The 16,365-nt window shown below is 42.5% G+C and overlaps 3 protein-coding genes across 3 annotated transcripts; 1 reads left to right on the forward strand and 2 right to left on the reverse strand.

The window, feature by feature from the left end:
* Window positions 1–9: 9 nt before the first annotated feature.
* Window positions 10–5,468, reverse strand: LOC124338478 (VWFA and cache domain-containing protein 1-like). The gene is made up of 8 exons (XM_046792560.1): window positions 4,696–5,468; window positions 4,525–4,631; window positions 3,717–4,463; window positions 3,404–3,652; window positions 3,177–3,329; window positions 1,698–3,112; window positions 1,318–1,635; window positions 10–1,246 (listed from the first exon to the last, which is right to left on the reverse strand). Exons 1-8 carry the CDS (start codon window positions 5,223–5,225, stop codon window positions 398–400), a joined length of 4,368 nt encoding a protein of 1,455 aa, XP_046648516.1. The 5' UTR covers window positions 5,226–5,468; the 3' UTR covers window positions 10–397.
* Window positions 5,469–5,611: 143 nt separating this feature from the next.
* On the forward strand, window positions 5,612–6,809 carry LOC124338580 (adrenodoxin-like protein 1, mitochondrial). The gene is made up of 4 exons (XM_046792672.1): window positions 5,612–5,781; window positions 5,908–5,959; window positions 6,084–6,190; window positions 6,267–6,809. Exons 1-4 carry the CDS (start codon window positions 5,643–5,645, stop codon window positions 6,509–6,511), a joined length of 543 nt encoding a protein of 180 aa, XP_046648628.1. The 5' UTR covers window positions 5,612–5,642; the 3' UTR covers window positions 6,512–6,809.
* On the reverse strand, window positions 6,540–16,132 carry LOC124338579 (myophilin-like). Its single transcript, XM_046792671.1, has 8 exons — window positions 16,040–16,132; window positions 15,687–15,857; window positions 14,456–14,610; window positions 12,205–12,271; window positions 9,283–9,387; window positions 9,167–9,199; window positions 8,892–9,078; window positions 6,540–7,042 (listed from the first exon to the last, which is right to left on the reverse strand). The coding sequence occupies exons 2-8, from the start codon at window positions 15,735–15,737 to the stop codon at window positions 7,017–7,019; spliced, it is 624 nt and encodes a 207-aa protein (XP_046648627.1). The 5' UTR covers window positions 15,738–15,857; window positions 16,040–16,132; the 3' UTR covers window positions 6,540–7,016.
* Between the last annotated feature and the right edge of the window lie 233 nt (window positions 16,133–16,365).

Consider the following 16,365-nt stretch of genomic DNA (forward strand, 5'->3'; position numbering starts at 1 on the left):
ATAATCGAATTCAATTTCGGATTTACAATTTATTTGTTCACAAAATGAGGGTTGAGCTGCTTGGATAAGAATTAAGAAAAAAAAAAGCACAAAGATGATTGATTGCATCAAGTTCAAGGCACTGAGGTCAGAAGACGCACACATGATCGGTACGATATTTTTCAGAGGGGATAATTTAAAAAAAATAATACTGGTTTAACAATAGTCCCAACTCTTTTTCTCGAAAACATACAAATTGATTGGCAAATTTCACACGAACGAAAAATAGCATTCAGTCAAAAGATAAAAACAAGAGAGTTTGGAAGAGCTCGAAAAGTGAAAACACGCGAAAGGGCGGATCAAAAATCCATGGCACATTTGAATAAAATATCAGCTGCCTCGTTACAAACGGGAAGCGTTATGTTGTATCGACCATATGAACGGTGACAGGTACTATGAGCTGGTTAAGGCTAGAATCGGGTAAAACAGTCATACCCAATGAATCGTCTAACATTCGGATGGGAGGTGACGAGTGCAAATCCATAAGCTCTCTAGGCCCTTTCTCATTTCTCTCGGCCTCTAATTCGTCGGCCGATTCGAGCAGAGTGCCGGGTGACACAATTCGTTGGTTGGCAGCGCGAACGGGATGATAGACTGGTCCGAGAGGAGACGAAGCCCGCGAAGAAAATGAGCCTGTTGATACCGAGCGAGCTGTCGGGCGATATCGATCCCGTCCTACGAGCAACGGTTCAACATATGAGGCCGTATGTTCGGAATCTTCATGCATATCATGCGTCATAGTTGAATAGCCATGGTCTGAATCGCCACCGGCTGGGCGTCGGTATCCTGTGTTGACGCGATAGGGGGAAACGATTGCGACATTGTCGAGACCAACACCACCTGCTAGACTGAATTCATGGGTCACAACGGCCGTTGTCTCATCTACATCAGGTTCAATATCGTCGTGTTCGTCCATGTCGTTGTCTAATTGAGTCATTCGCAGACCAGCACCTGATCCTGATCCGTAACCTCCGCTACCAGCGCCGTGATGGCGACGGCGAGTTTGTTGGCGGTAACAATAGACGGAAAGGGCGACAAAGCAGAAGAAAGCCAAAACTCCTCCGGCCACTGGACCAACCGGTAGCGATTTGAACGAAGAATTTATATCCGCCGTTGAGATGCCACCATTATTAGATTCATCAGCATATGGAGAAGCTCCGCGAAGAACTCCGCCGTAACATTTATAGTGTTGAGTACAAAAAGGAATCTATTATAATTTAACAAAATCAGAAATACAATATTGACAAATAGTTATGTTTGAAAAATAAAAAGAGCTACCTGGAGAAGCGATTGCGAATCAGAGTCCCTGACGCACCACTCACAGCCGACTACACCAAAGCATTCTTTTTCCGAAAGACGTCCCTCACAATCCGGTGCAAGGCAAGACGGCAAAAGCTCAACATCGCGTGATCGAGAAGAAGGAGGTGGCGGTGGTGACGAGGACAGCTCCGATGCTGGACAGTTTGGTAAGCCTTCAGCTTCCGATTGAGCCGAATCCGACATATTAATGCACGTATCCAATTCCAATGGACACTCGCACGGACACTCGCATTCACTTTGTTCCATTCGATGGCAGTTCAAACAAAGCCGATCCACCTAATACAAAATAACGAATTTAATATTTTGTGTTAATCTATTTTTTTAAAAGTTATTATTACCGTTGAGCAAGGACAGAAAGCGGTAGCCGATTCACAGGTTTGATTGACAACACCAACAAACAAGTTTGTTCCCTGGATAGCTACGATCTGATATCGAATGCAGTGCTCTCCGTGAACTAGGTTTGTTAAAACGGGAACTGGCATATCCGGAGTTCCACTGCGGTCTACCCACTGGTCGTTAAGGGTTAAATTTAGTTGGTAAAATCGTTGAACGGTTCGATCTGGATAGCTGGAACAGGCTTTCTTCAGGACGAAACGGTCGTGATTCAGCAAATCGGATGCCACCAAAGGTTCGTGATGTGTCAAATGCTGCTGTTCTACGTTGGCTTGTCCTCCCTGTGTTGAAGGATCCAACAAGTTGGGATGGACGAGTAGGTAACCACGCTCATCCATTATAAAACAGCGAACACTTGAGCCCCTGACTTGGCCAGTACGGTCGGGGCAAAAGGGTAGAGTGGCCCAAAGCATCCGGTGCATGTAGGACAGTGTCAAATCGGCACCGACAACTGCTACAACGCCGTCCGTAGAACTGTGATGACCGGATGGTTTTCCCTCATAAATAGTGTGGCTTATTGAGACGACGAAACCAGAACCAGACGGATCCAAGGAAGGTCCAGTAACAACAATTTTTCCCGGAAATTCGACGGCCTTTTGATACCAAGGACGACGTAGTGGATCAAAGGAAGCTGGCCGAACAGTGGCTGGATATTCAATCATCACACCACTAGTAGCTGTTGCTGCATAACGCCGGACGACAAACTGCCTTAGTAGAGAATGACCAAACTGCGATCTCCAGAAAGGAACAAGTTGTGCCAAGGCTCCGACATCTGAACGAACTGCCGAGCGCAACCCAGGGTTGGCTATCAATTTGGTCTTATCACTTAGGAATGCCATAAATGATTGAATAACTACAGGCGACGGTTCAGCCCAAGACTCAAATTGGAAAGAAGACAGATGTGCGGCAGGTGAAAGAAAAAGGGATCCGGCAGTCAAAGTAGAATGTTGGCGAAAGTAGCGACACAGATCAACTTTGCTTGGGCTAGAGACAACGTCCAGTCGGTGGTAAACTAAATCCGGCAGTGAGGTGGGTGGTACTCGGCGTAAGACTTGAACGTCTGATCCAGCCTTATCGTGTCGTGTTACGATGCAGGCGATATAAGGAGTAGATCCCACTCGCTCCCAAGTGTATACAAGCGTCGTACTCTTGACTTCATCATCGTCGTCACCGTTCTGTTCCGTGGTATCAGTGGCGTTGGATACAAAAGATACTCTTCCTGTTCCCGAAGTGGAGGTGAGCATTTGCCTTCGAATAGCTGCAAATCCAGTGCGTGATTCCAAGAAACCGATGTCCGTGGCGATCGTCTCTTCAGAGACCGTGTTCGGTCGAGCTAATGAAGGATGCATCAATACCGTCCCTACAAAGATACAAAGTTGTAATTTATCTTTCTATTATGCAAGTTAACAATCAAATATCGTTACCAATCGAATCAATCAGAAAAACGTAGCTCCGACCTCCGGGAACATTGAAATATGTGAAGTCCTCGACTAGATCGGCCAAATGTATGTCTAGACCGACAGCTCCCACCAGTAAATCCAAATGGAAACAAGGTTGCGTTAGACTAATGACTAATCCTGCAAGATGGTAAAAAATACGGGGTTATGACATGTGAATAATTGGCATAAATTCAATTCCGATAACTGTTTACCTTTCCCAACTGAATCCCAGTAAGGTGGAGAATATGTGATAGTTGCCTGGTGCAGAGCTGAAGAATTTAGAAGAACAGATAGATAGTCTCCAACGGTGGATGAAAGACCCCGAGTTGAGTTGATTGCCAGGGCTTGTCCTCGCATAATAGGAAGCCTTTCGAGAGCTGCAAAGGAAACGTTGTAGCGCGAATAATTTTGCATAGCCACGTCTTGGAGAAACGCTTTCTCGTACATAATTGGTTTTCCATCTAATAAAATCAAGAAACAATTAAATTTCTAATTAATTTAAAATGTCAAGACTTTAATTTTTACCATCAATTAGAGCGTATGTATTGATCACCAATCGGCCCTGGAGACAGAGTTGGCCAAGTGCAATCAGCTCTAAAACTTGTCGAGGCTCAGCAAGCGAAGACAAAAGGCCACGACTGATGTACACCAACAAAACTGGATTTGAGCTGGCAGTGGGGCAATCGCCCATCGAGGGAGGGAGTGCATGGCCACATGACTGATTGCCTGGTGCACAACCGCTCACTGACGTTTGAAAACCGGCCCCCGCATCGTTTCCGCTCATCAGCATGCCTTGTCTGGCCATATCAAGGGCTTGTTGGAAACCCAGGCTGTGATTGGCAGGTGCTTTAGCTTTAGTCAAACTGTCGATGAATCGGTTCAGTTTGAATTTCGTCTGGCGACTGGCTCGTGTCATTCCACGCGTGAAACAGTCGCCGACGCCGGCATAGTGAAGCTCGTCGGAGAGAGCTATCAATCCAATGTGATCCTTATCCGACAAGCTTGTGACGATATATTTTCCAATGGCTTTTGCGATGGATAGTTGATTAGGACTTAGCGCACTTCCATGGTCAATTACCATGACAACAAATTTAGGTTCTGGGTAGACTGAAGAAAGATACAAGTTTCTTCGGCGCAAAAGTTCGCCGGCTTTGTTGCATCCAGTAGACTTGCTATCAATGCGATGAGCTGGATATTCACTGAGCCCACCATCTGCACTAAGGAAGTATTGCCACTTGATGGAAGAAGTTGCTTTCAAGTTGTTGGCAAAAACTGCAAAACAAATTCACAATTATTTTAAATGTAGTATTTTTTCATGCATGAAACTGTTTACCATCAGTAAGATTATGTCCAGGGGAGAAACTGAGGGGCTTGTGGTTTGGTACCGACACATCACAAGATAGTTCTTCAGAAACTAGAGCTCCAAAATGGCTATCATACCTTCACAGCAATGTATAAATAATATGTAGAGCACTTCAAAAATGTATTGAAAATATTTATTTACCTAAGCATTCCATCTGGAAGTTCACAACAAGGTGCAGGAGTGCTTAAAGGCCTGTGTAAGTGATGCCAAAAGAGTTCCTCAATGGCAATTCTACTACTGTTCACTAAAGAAGAATAGTGAGACAGTTTACGCTGAATACGATCACTGAGATCTTTCACTCTGGAAGAGTCATCTTTCTCCAATAAACCAAACGGAAGGGAGTCATATATAGTTTGAAGATTTGTGACCCCCAACTCATCGTTGCTGACTGTGCGCATGAAAGATGTAAGCATCTGAGACCCTTCATCCAAATAGAATCCTTTGATGGGTTCAATTTCTTCCTCTTCAGCCAAACCAGCACCCATCCACCTGTTTGGGTTCCTGAGTTCTTTTTTTACAGAAGTTCTGTCACGATCATCAGCTGCCACATCTCCTCCAGAAGAAATTTTTGGAGACTCTGCAGCCAAGAAAAGGCAATACATATCCAACAGCAACAGAAGCGTTATCAGAAGGCATTGCCGCAAGCGATAGGCCTTTGACCAAGCCGCCATGATGTTTAGATTTCGGCTTTGTTTAGGCGGCCGCCAGTCCCTTGATCTCGAAATTCTTCTCAATTAGAGGTTGATGAAAAAAAATCTGCACAGTAACGAATGCAGCATTCTCACTTGTGTTTCAAAACACCGTATGCAATTCGTTCTTATAAAGAGGCTCGCAAATTCAAAAATTCCACAAACACAAACCTAGAAAATAAAAAAAGGCCACCATAGACCATAGAGTTGACACAGATGGAAGCGTTGTCAGACTGTCATGTAAATAAATTTTAAAAAGTTAGAGTTCTATTGAAATGTTTTTGAAAATTTGTCATAAAAAATTTATTCGAATTTATTCAAAAATGCATTTTATTTTAGGTATAAATTTAAAAATGCTTTAATTAGCTTACAGAATCGTTCAATGTCGCAATTCACAGCATGGCAGCATCCGTTCGACTTACTTGTTTACGATACATTTTCAGGTGGAAATTTAGAAATGAAAGATATTTACATTCCAATGTATCTAGTTTTGTTCAAAAAAACAAATATAGCGTTCGAACGTTTTCTTTGAGTCCCGGTAAGAATATTTTTCTTGATTATCTAATGAATTCCTAGGGTATTAGATAACGTCATTGTGCCGTACTGTCGTTTGCTTCCAAATATATTTACTAATCCTTTTTATTTTATTTGCTACTTGTTTCAGCTGTGTGGAGCGGGGAATACGAATGGCAGGATCCAAAGTCAGAAGACGAAGTGTAAGGTTCACTGCAATAAAAGTTACTCCATAACAACATTGTGTAAATGTTTGATTAATTATCAAACGATGTCAAAGTTTTCATTTATATTAAGGTAAATTTTTTCTTTTTTTTAAATTTCTAGTGTAAATATAACCTTCCTTGACAAAGAAGGGAAACAGAGGCCAGTCCGGGGGAAGGTGGGTGATAATGTCCTTTACTTGGCTCACCGCTATGGAATCGAGTTGGAAGGTAAACAAATGACCATATTCTGAATGTTGGTTGTAGTTTGCTTATTCATGAGAAAATTTACAACACACCTATTTAGGTGCATGTGAAGCATCATTAGCTTGTTCAACATGCCAGGTTTATGTCCAAGAAGAGTATTATGATAAGCTGTCAGAGGCCAAGGAAGAGGAGGAGGATATGCTGGACATGGCTCCTGGATTGAAGCCTAATTCTCGCCTGGGCTGTCAAATCATCTTGTCACACGATCTTGAAGGCATGGTTCTTAAACTTCCTACCATCACGCGTAATTTTTACGTAGATGGCCATGTTCCACAGCCTCACTGATTTAGATACAAATGTAGCTGCTGCTGTGTACATTAGCGAATGGTGTTGTGTATTATTAGATGTAACTCGCCATATGACAAAAAAATAATGATCAAAACCTTGTGAGGAGTGAAGGCACTTGTTCCATTATGTAATCGGTAAAGCACAATGAACGGCGGAAGAAAGATGAGGGGACAGTTTGCTGCAGAAGAATTGCCAATCTCGGTTGAAGGATGGTGACACGGAGCAAATAATAAAGAATTCAGCAAAGCAGGGAGGAAGAAGAGTAGATTTTTTTATATCTGCCAATCGATCGGAATGTGTAACACAAAAAAGAAAACAAGTCATATCGACGTCCTTTGAACATATAAAGGCATTACTCGCGCAGAACAAAACAAAAGGGGGGAAATTCAGAAGAAATGCTTGCATGATGAAATCTGCCCAGAAAAATGCGCAACAGGCTGACATTTTCCTCCAGCAGGTGAATTGAGAGCCACTATTTTCCTTTTCTTTTTTCTTAATCCCTCTAGTGCATTCCGTTGTGAGCGAACTCTGAAATAAGCAAAAGAAAAAACAATAGCATTATAGACAAAATATACATTTTTTTTTACTATGTCGATTTGTGCAAGACGTGGGACTGGTGGTTGATTAACCGATGCAATCAAACGGAACTCGCACAACAAAATTAAAGAGCGCAGACACATGTTTTTGATTCTTCGGGAACAACACGGAAAAAGAAATCGCCATATTTCGGTTACTGGTTGGCTGATTTTCGATATCATTACCCCGAAATTTTCCCAAAGTTATCGAACTCTTTTAAGACATCTGCGTCTAGCATTTTATTGGCTCATAGCCTGGGAAATAAGATGGCATTAAAATAGCGGATCGTATTGCGAAAATCCCCGAAACCGGTTCTATTCAGTAAACTACAAGCATCTCGAAAATTCTCAAACATCTATGTACACTGTTGTTTGGCGAGAATAGAAAGGAATTATATTAAGTATGCATAATCCCATTTCAACGCCATTTCGAGCAACTTTATACGTACAGCCCGACAAAGCACAGTCCGGAGGAGGGGGAAAAAAAGGTGTTCTTATTCAATACATAGTATAAATAAAAAAGATGGCTTTGTTGTCCAGTGTTGAATGTAACCAGGAACTCGTTTGAAATAACGTTTTAGCCCATCAATCGTAAAGAGAATTGCTTGCCAGCGCAGGAAAAAAAAAAGACATCAGTTTCCATTATTTACATGTAGAATCGATGCAAACCAAACAACAACAAAAAAGTTGATTTGGCAAGTTTTTCTCTCAAGCTCAAAGTTGGACATGCTGTGTGTACTAGCTGGCCAGCGTACAGAAGCCAGCCCTTTTAAGGTATTGCTCAGCTAGTGTACGAATCTGTATAAACAAGGCACGGGAGAAAGGGGCAGATTTAACCAAATGTACAGGCGAGGCCATTCAAAAGGCAGAAAAATACAAAAATATAAAACGAGTTCATTATTATGAAACGATCCAAGCACGGCTCGAATTGGAAAAGAACGAACGAAAGAAAGAAAAAAGCTACAAGGAGCTCAGCAAGGTCGAGCGCACGCCGGGCTCGTGATTCATCGGTGCGTGGGCGCCTCCGCGCCGTATATATCCTTGTCTTGGAGATCAAAAAAAGCTTAGGGAAGAAAATCCCCATAAAAAAAAGGGAGAAAAATAATATCAAGGATTCTAAAAGAGCTACTAAAGAAGGATGGACGAGGAAAAGATCTCTCTCGTCATTCAACACGACTAGCTGGCGTTTCCTAGACTGCAACTGGGCGGAAAAGAGGACTGAATCGGATCAATCTAGAATGACATGTGGACACAACAAAAGGGCGCAATCGTCGATGGCCGTAAGAGGAGTGAATCGTGGACATGTCTGAAATGATTAATGGTCTTCTCACACACACACACACAAAGCGTTTTCTGTTTTGTTTTTTTCGCGTTTTGTGTACACGCTCGAGGGGCGTGAGCGCGTGATGGATTCCACATAATGACAGATATTATTAGTCATCAAAGAGATTTGGGGAGAGAGAAACGCCGGATCAAACTCTCTTGCTGCTGAACAGCGATAGCTGCTGTTAAGATGCTCGAGTAGTGTGAACTGGCAAGAAGGAAAATGTGTTCAGTCACGCGAAAACCATTATGGGCTCGTCCTCCCAAGCATCAGACGACAGATGCATGACATGGCCCATTAAGAAAATGATGCCCACGAATTCCCAATCTCGGATGCCAGATTATTCATGAGATGCAGGCTCACAATTATAGCGAAAGTTGATATGAGTTAAAACAGATTAACAACAACAACAAAGTATATAGTAACACGAACAAAGTTATAGGGTTTATAAATGATGGAAAAATGAAGGAAATAATACCATCGGGACGGATTTGGCGCGTAGCTCCGTACGGTGTCATGCCGGCTTGCGTAGCGCCCTTGTTGCTGCCGTACTGTAAGCCGATGATTTTGTGGCTCTCGGCCAGCTGATCAGCCGAGAACTCTCGCGGGTTCTCGTCGGCCACTTTGACGCCGATCGTCGGTCCATCCCAGTTCTTCTTCTGTGCCTGTTTAATAATCATAAAATCATAATAACAATAGGATAGAGATTGAGATCGGGACGAAAATAAAAAAGGTATTGGGTAATAGACGTACCATTCCTCCGAGGGCAAAGATGGTATCGACCACCTAAAAAGAACGAAACGGGGAGGCGATAGCAAATAAATTGTAAGTAAATGGCAATTTCAAAAGTCTGAGAGAAAATCTTTTACCATGTAGAGATTCTTGTGCTCGTACAAATCGTTGACTTGAAACAGGTCCTGCGACTTGAGGCCGTAATTCTCGCAGCCCTTGAGGAACAGCTCGACATTTTCCCTCTGTCGAAAACGGAGAAAGAAACCAAAGTTGGAATTATTTAATATTTATTTTCTTTTCTGAAGAAAAAATCCCAAATTGTCTTCAACACGCATCTGCTATCTATACACAGCATCATCCGCATCGAAATTGAGTTATTGGAGGAAGAAGAATTCCAATCGTCTTTTCCAAAGTCATCATAAAACATGTAATTCAGCCCCGGATGATAACGGAGGAATGACTCCATACATTCAACAGTGTAACAAATATGGAAACCAGTCGACTGGATGTTGTTTTCACACAACTGGAGCAGACAGGCCACGCATAGGACTCGACCATTAGGAGAGCCGTATATATAAGAGAAAGAAAAGGGGGGAACTAGAACGGCTATCCAATTCCAAACATGGTTATACACTGCTAGCGTGTCCACTCGACACGAGCCCAAGCCAAACACGACGGTCGTCTGAAGAGCTTGAAAAATAATTTTACAAAAATCCCACATGATTTATGCCATTTTTATTTGGTAATCCAAATCTTTCACCATCTCAGTGGGTGTGCACACTATTTAAAAGTGTATTCTAGACTTGAATCGAAGGCTAGAAGGGTTATTTTTTTGTTTTTCAATGTTTACGATAGCCTTGTTTGGTCTCCTCAAATACAGCCGTGAAACTTTTGTGTGTGTGTGTGTATATCGGAATGGGCCGTTGACCTAGTCTGGTTTTGTTTGAATGGTTACGTAAATATCTTCCAATAGACCGTCGTATAAAAAAGTCTACAGCGATAGACCGACTGCCAAACTGACTAGCTGCTGGCTTCGCTTTCGCCAGTCATCCGAGTCCAGTCCTTGAGAGAAAACTTTGCAACCTTATAAGGAGCTTGCGGGGATCTGTGTTGGCGGTTTTTAAGACAGTGTCAACGTTCCAGCAGTTGCTTTTTTGGCCAAAAAGCTGACGGAATATCACAGCTGGCAGAAAACAGCGATGCCGGCCAAGTTCGGACTTGCGGATGCCGAACAACAACAACAAACAGCCACACACACATCTGCATATAAACACGCCAGGATGGTCGACAGTGTGTAACGAAATCGATTGGACTTCTTTTTTTTTTTTAACTTGGGAGCGTTGCTCTTTGGCTTTCTTGGTGGCTGACCTCAATTTTACAACTCAGTTCTACCTTTCTCTTGGCTGAGCCTTTTCAACCTTTTCTCCTACGTCCCTGTACATTGGAGGGGGGGAGGGAGGCCTTCGACTTTCACGTTTTGTGTGCTGGCGCGTCTAAATAAACGAGAGAGGAGAATATAAGAATGAAAAGATTAAAAAAAGGGGGGAAGAACTGGAACGAGTGTGGCGTGATTCACTCCCGTGAAAAGGGGAGAGGACCAACCAGGGCGTAGGTCAAGAGGTCGGTAACCAATAAAATAGCGTGGAAATGTATAAGAAAGAAAGAAAAAAAGCTGCTAATCAAACATGGCGTTTTTCTTTTTTTTACCCTCGTTGTTTATCTCTGGTCCCTTAGCCTGGAAACACAAAACAAAAATGTGACACGACCTTTCCTGTCTGAAATCAGAGTTCAGCCTTGTTTCCCTAGATGTTCATTCAGGTAAGAGCCAACCAACCTTGAGGGACATTACGTAAAGAGATAAGAGAGGCCTCGGATTAATTGTTTTCCTTCCAATCTGCTGAATAAGGCGAACGCTTTGTTGGTATGAATATTCATCAATTACTCGGCAGGCGGAATGAAACGCGATGACTCGTCCAGTTGTTGTTATTATTTTCGGGGTTTTTAGGAAACCAAACACACATAGAGAAATTGGTTATTGGGAGTTCTAGAGGGGCGTTACTTCACTTATATCACGTATATCAGGCTGGTTCGTTTCAACAATTCATTACATTCCCCTATAAGAACACTTTTGAAAAAAAAAAACCTGGACTAAACCTGCTGGAACGGGCCATGCCAGTGACTCACCACTACCAGCACCTCGTCTGCAGCAGCAACAGCTTAAGACCGAAAAAAAAAATGAATGTTTTTCTTTTTCAACCCAAAAGATCTCTCTTTTGGCAGCAGTCGAGCTGCTGGAGGTCCTCCCCCCACAGCCATCCACAGCTCGGCAGCCAAAGAGGTGCCCCATGTGTCGACCATGTAAGGATTTCGAGGTTTCCTTTTTGTATTGTTCGAGCGAAAAAAATATCCGAACCTTTTTCGATGGTCGAGTCACGACGACGCCTTTCCTCTCTGCTTATGCTTTAATAGTATCGCTTCCATCTTGGATTTTTTTCTTCTTCCCCTTATAAGAGAAAACAAGATTTTCTCTGTCGATCGAGAAAAAAAATAAGAGAGTATCCCCCCAAACCATCAATTCGTTCACGAATATCTGCAGCCTCTCTCGGAGATGATGAAATTGATAGGCGACAGAAGAGAAAAAACTGTCACAAAAATGACGCATCGACTGTGTCAAACTCCTGCAGGAATGTTAATGCAACAGGTAAAAGACTCGACAATGGTGGGGGGAAAAATGATTGAAACAAACTATTTCGAAAAGAGAGAGAATGGGGAAACGGGAAGCTATTTACACGTGTTGTCACAGTTGTCACAACCGTGTCCCCATCGGTTATACAATTCGTTAACAATCCATCACACTCGGCCGTGTATACATCGGATCGGCCGTCTTGTATGGACGCATTATCAACGGTGGGAAATTATTATGTGTGACAGGCCAGCGGAACGACACCACTCGATTAACAAAAGAGACAACACGGCCATTTCGACAAAACGCCACCAAATAAGGGATTGAATTGAAATAAACAAAAGAGAAAGAGAGAGAGAAAAAATAAATGTTTTACCTGCTTGAAAGGTGCTTTCATCGTGTTGATCTTCTTGACCGCCCCAGGCTCCAGGGAATTAATCAATCTAGAAATAACGAGAACATCCATTTCGTAATTACTTTTGTATATCTCATTTTCATTCAAGTTAACATTTCAAAAACTGGTCGAAACCCCCCCACTCAGAAAAGAAAAACTGATAAGACAAAACACCGAAATTCTGTTTTTATGACGTCACTTGTTTCGCTATCTCTTGCGATAAAAACCACTTCCTCTGAAATTACTAAACCAAACCGCATCGTTGATTTCTTGTCAAAAAAGCTAAGGGAGAAATTTTTTTCGAAAAAGAAAGAAATTATGGACATGAAAATAACCAGTCATGCAGTTATCTCCCACAAATTGGGAGAGAGAGAAAAAGCAGTGCGAGGGCGTTTCCCCGGTCTGGGGTTGGATAGACGATGTTATAATCAAGTCAGTCATCAATGACGTCCGCCAGCAAGATGTGCGTATATACACGCTATTATACACACATTCAATTCAAATATTTCCGCTCGAATGAATTGATTCGGACAAACTTTCTGCGGCGCACACAAAAATAGAACAAAATAAAAATATGGTCAATAAAATCGACACTCTATTTCTTTGTCGTTATTCGAGCAATGGGGAAAGAAAAAAAGTCGTTCAAAAAAGTTATAGCTCTCATATCATTAAGTTCCGGTGCAGACGATCATTTTATCCCACAAAAGAAATCCAATAAAAATGAATAAAAGAATAGACCCCGAAATACTTATTTCTTTTCTCTCTCTCTCTCTCTCTCTCTCGGAATGATGGACGAGCTTAGTAGCAGGTAGCTGACAGACGGAGTCTCAGTTCCCCCAACCGAAATTCTGTGTTGCCCACAAAAGGACCGCGTGAATTTAAGAGTCGCTCGTGCAGACATCGCAGCACACACACATCTGTTGAGAGAGAGAGAATCCTAGTTGCACAGTGTCCCCCGGCCCCTTTACCGCACAACACACCTTGAATTCAGTCGTAACGTCACTGCCGTTGCCTTTTTTTCTCTTGTGTTATTATTATTTTTATGCGGTAAACTTTAACTAACAATGGCAGCTGCATATGTACGTTTTTATACATCTACATTTTCCACAAAGAAAGGAAAAAAAAAAGAGTCTGTCTATTTAAATAGAAAACAAGGACCCTCTCTCTCTCTATGTAGTCTGTTCCAAACGAAAGTTAACTAAAGCTTTCTCTTTTAGTGAGCGTTCTTTTTTTTTCCTCCTCTCTCGTTTCTTCTTTCTCTTTATACACGCCGTTCTTTTGATCGCTCAGGTTGTTGGAATATTTTTTTTTATTTTACGGGAGAGAGAGGGGAAGTTAGGAAATGAGGTTGCATCTCTCCCGAAGGAAAAATTCTCCGACTAGAAAGAAAAAAATGAACGAAAATCTTTGCCATCTATACAGTGTCTCTTTACTATTCTTATATCCTATACATCATCATAAAACCTTGTACGGAATGCAAAAGAGTTCAATTCCGCTGGATCAACGAGATCGAATCGCTTGAACTGAACGGCCACTAATGTTCCAAACTGGTTTTTCCCGATAGACTCTCAGTACTCGATAAAATTCAAAGAAAAAAGAACCGCAGATTCGGGATCGCCTAACAGTTTATCCGATCTTGGAAATAACGACACCGTCTTTCCGTTGCAAACTGTACAACTTGTTTTTAAAAAAATAAAAAAAGGGAAGAAGAAATTGAAACAAATAAGGGCAAGTGTAAATGGCAGTGAATTATTGGGTAGAAGAAACGGGCGTTTGGCAGTGATGAGTGCTAACCACTTCTTTCGAGAGAGTATCATCATTAGTCAGGTTATGTGTCTACGGTTGAGTCGGCCAAACGAGAAAATGATGGACTCGGCAACTGTCTTACGGCAAGTTATTCATTTTGGCCCTTTCGGGCTGGGCTGCTGCTGCAAACTGCGGCTCATTTACCACCAGGGCGACCACCCGTCGACTTGCTACACGTGTCGTCATTCACCCGCAAGTCGGCAGGTCTTCTTGGTCACGCTGGGCTCATGAACGGAAAGAGAAAGATGAGTTACTCGCCGCCGCCAGCTCGGCACAAGAGAGTCTGGCCGGGGCTTCTCTTTTGCTCGGTCATACGACACCTGATGGATCGGTGGATGCAACTCTCCCTTCACGCTCGACCGCATTCGGCGGATTCCGACAAATGCCTCCCCTCAAAAATAGAAGGGGAGAATGAGAAATAACTTACTCGCAAAGAGTGATTCCGTCTTTAAGGACGTGGGCAAAGTCCAGCTGATCCCGCAGACCTTCGGATGGCTGAGGATAGTTGAGCTGACGATCCAAAACGGCTTCCACCCAGTCGAGGGCCTCCCGGGCTCGCTCCAAGCTAAACTTGGCCTGACTCTATACTCAAAAACAGAAACGAAAAATAGAATTATTCACAAAAAAAATGTGTATCGGAAAAATGTCAAAAAATAAAAACAACCGAGATAAAGCACTGCATCAACGACATGAGGACAAGGAAAGGCTTTGTGGGAGAAACGGCCGATATTATTCCTCCCCTTTTTCCCTTTCAGACATTGATTGACACGGCTGTCGGGCCGACTGTGTGACGCCACAAATTCCCAATTCGATGGTAATTTGTGGTCGGCCTTTTCTTCATTCCTTCGACGCAATCAATCTAATATTCAGGGCTTCTACGTATTTATTTAGTGCCATTGGTCGGGGTTCACTGAGCACAAATTCAATGACCATTAGATAACAGCAAACCCCCAACGCAATCTAATCTTCTTGTCAACATTCCGTTTTTTTCTGTTTTGTCAAAATTGAAGGGGTCCTCAGCTCATTCATTAGTGCTCAAATAGGATGCGGGTTGTAACTCCTTAGTGGGTGGGTTTTTTTTTTTAAAGAAGGACGAAAAATGAAACCAGGAATTTGTTTACAACCCTTCGGGGCTCCCATTAAAGAAAAGGTGTATACTTTCCCAAGTCTGACTATGCGACGGAAAAGAACGTGATTTACGTGCCTAAGAAGAGAGAGGGTGTCACTTTTCCCCTTGAAAAGCCAAGCATTAAATGTAGTGTGTACGATATATACCTGCTGCGAAGCACGCCCCAAGTTACCTAGGGATGGACACACACCAAATCCCATTTAGAAAATGTTTTCCAAGCTACTGCTCACGTTATTTTGCTCTGCAATCCCCCCTAAAAAACTGCTCACGTCTGCTATTTCACCTGAAACGTTGGGAACCCGATATCGGCCAGTTAAAACAGACCTCCCTCGCCATAAGGTCTTAAGTATTATCTTTCAGCAATCAATGGACCATGTGTGTGGGTTGTTTTTTAATATCCAGCCAAAGAAATTGCGTCTCTCTGTGTAACGTCCGGTTGACAAACTTCCGTGAACTGACGTCAATAATAACACAGCCGGGAACTTTCTAGAAGTCTTAGTAGTTAGTAATATAGAAGATGGAACAATACCTTCATCTGACACTCCCGACTTAGTCCGTAAGCTGGTCCATGGTAAGCCATTGTTATTTTGCGTTGTTGGGTAGGATATGAAGTCCAGCTGATAAAACGTCACTGTGTATATTGGCTCTCGACGAAGCCACGAAAGATCAATGTCGACGATCGACAAAGAAATGTGCAAAACTGCAATACAAGAGAAAAACAAAATTGTTGCCACTTGCTAGAAAGAAAAGACACACAAATTTCTCGACGATGCAAAATATTCGACAGACAGAAAGCAAAGATATAAAAACAAAATAATAAAAAAAGAGAAAATATTTTTGATAGAAAAACGCCCGCAGCAGCGAGAGGGTCAAGTGTGTTACCTACAGCTCGCCTGAAAGTCGACTGACTGAAGAACGGCGGGAAGTTTCAGTCCCCCTCATACGTACGGGTATTAGCTGGAATAAAAGGAGAGTCATGCCCACCACCAGGTTCGGCAGTGGTTATTTTTTCAACTTCTTCTTCGAGATTTTCCAATCTCTCCTTTACACACACACACGTTTTCTCTTTCTTTATACACATCTTTCCCCCTCTCTCTTGACTGCTCACGGATCTTATTTTTTATCATGGCTGTACATCACTTTGCTTACAGTGAAAACCACTGACAATAAATATACGACTTTATCCATTCAATAAAAAGAACACCACG

This window comes from Daphnia pulicaria, chromosome 4, assembly GCF_021234035.1.
Source record: "Daphnia pulicaria isolate SC F1-1A chromosome 4, SC_F0-13Bv2, whole genome shotgun sequence".
Classification (NCBI taxonomy): Eukaryota; Metazoa; Arthropoda; class Branchiopoda; order Diplostraca; family Daphniidae; genus Daphnia; species Daphnia pulicaria.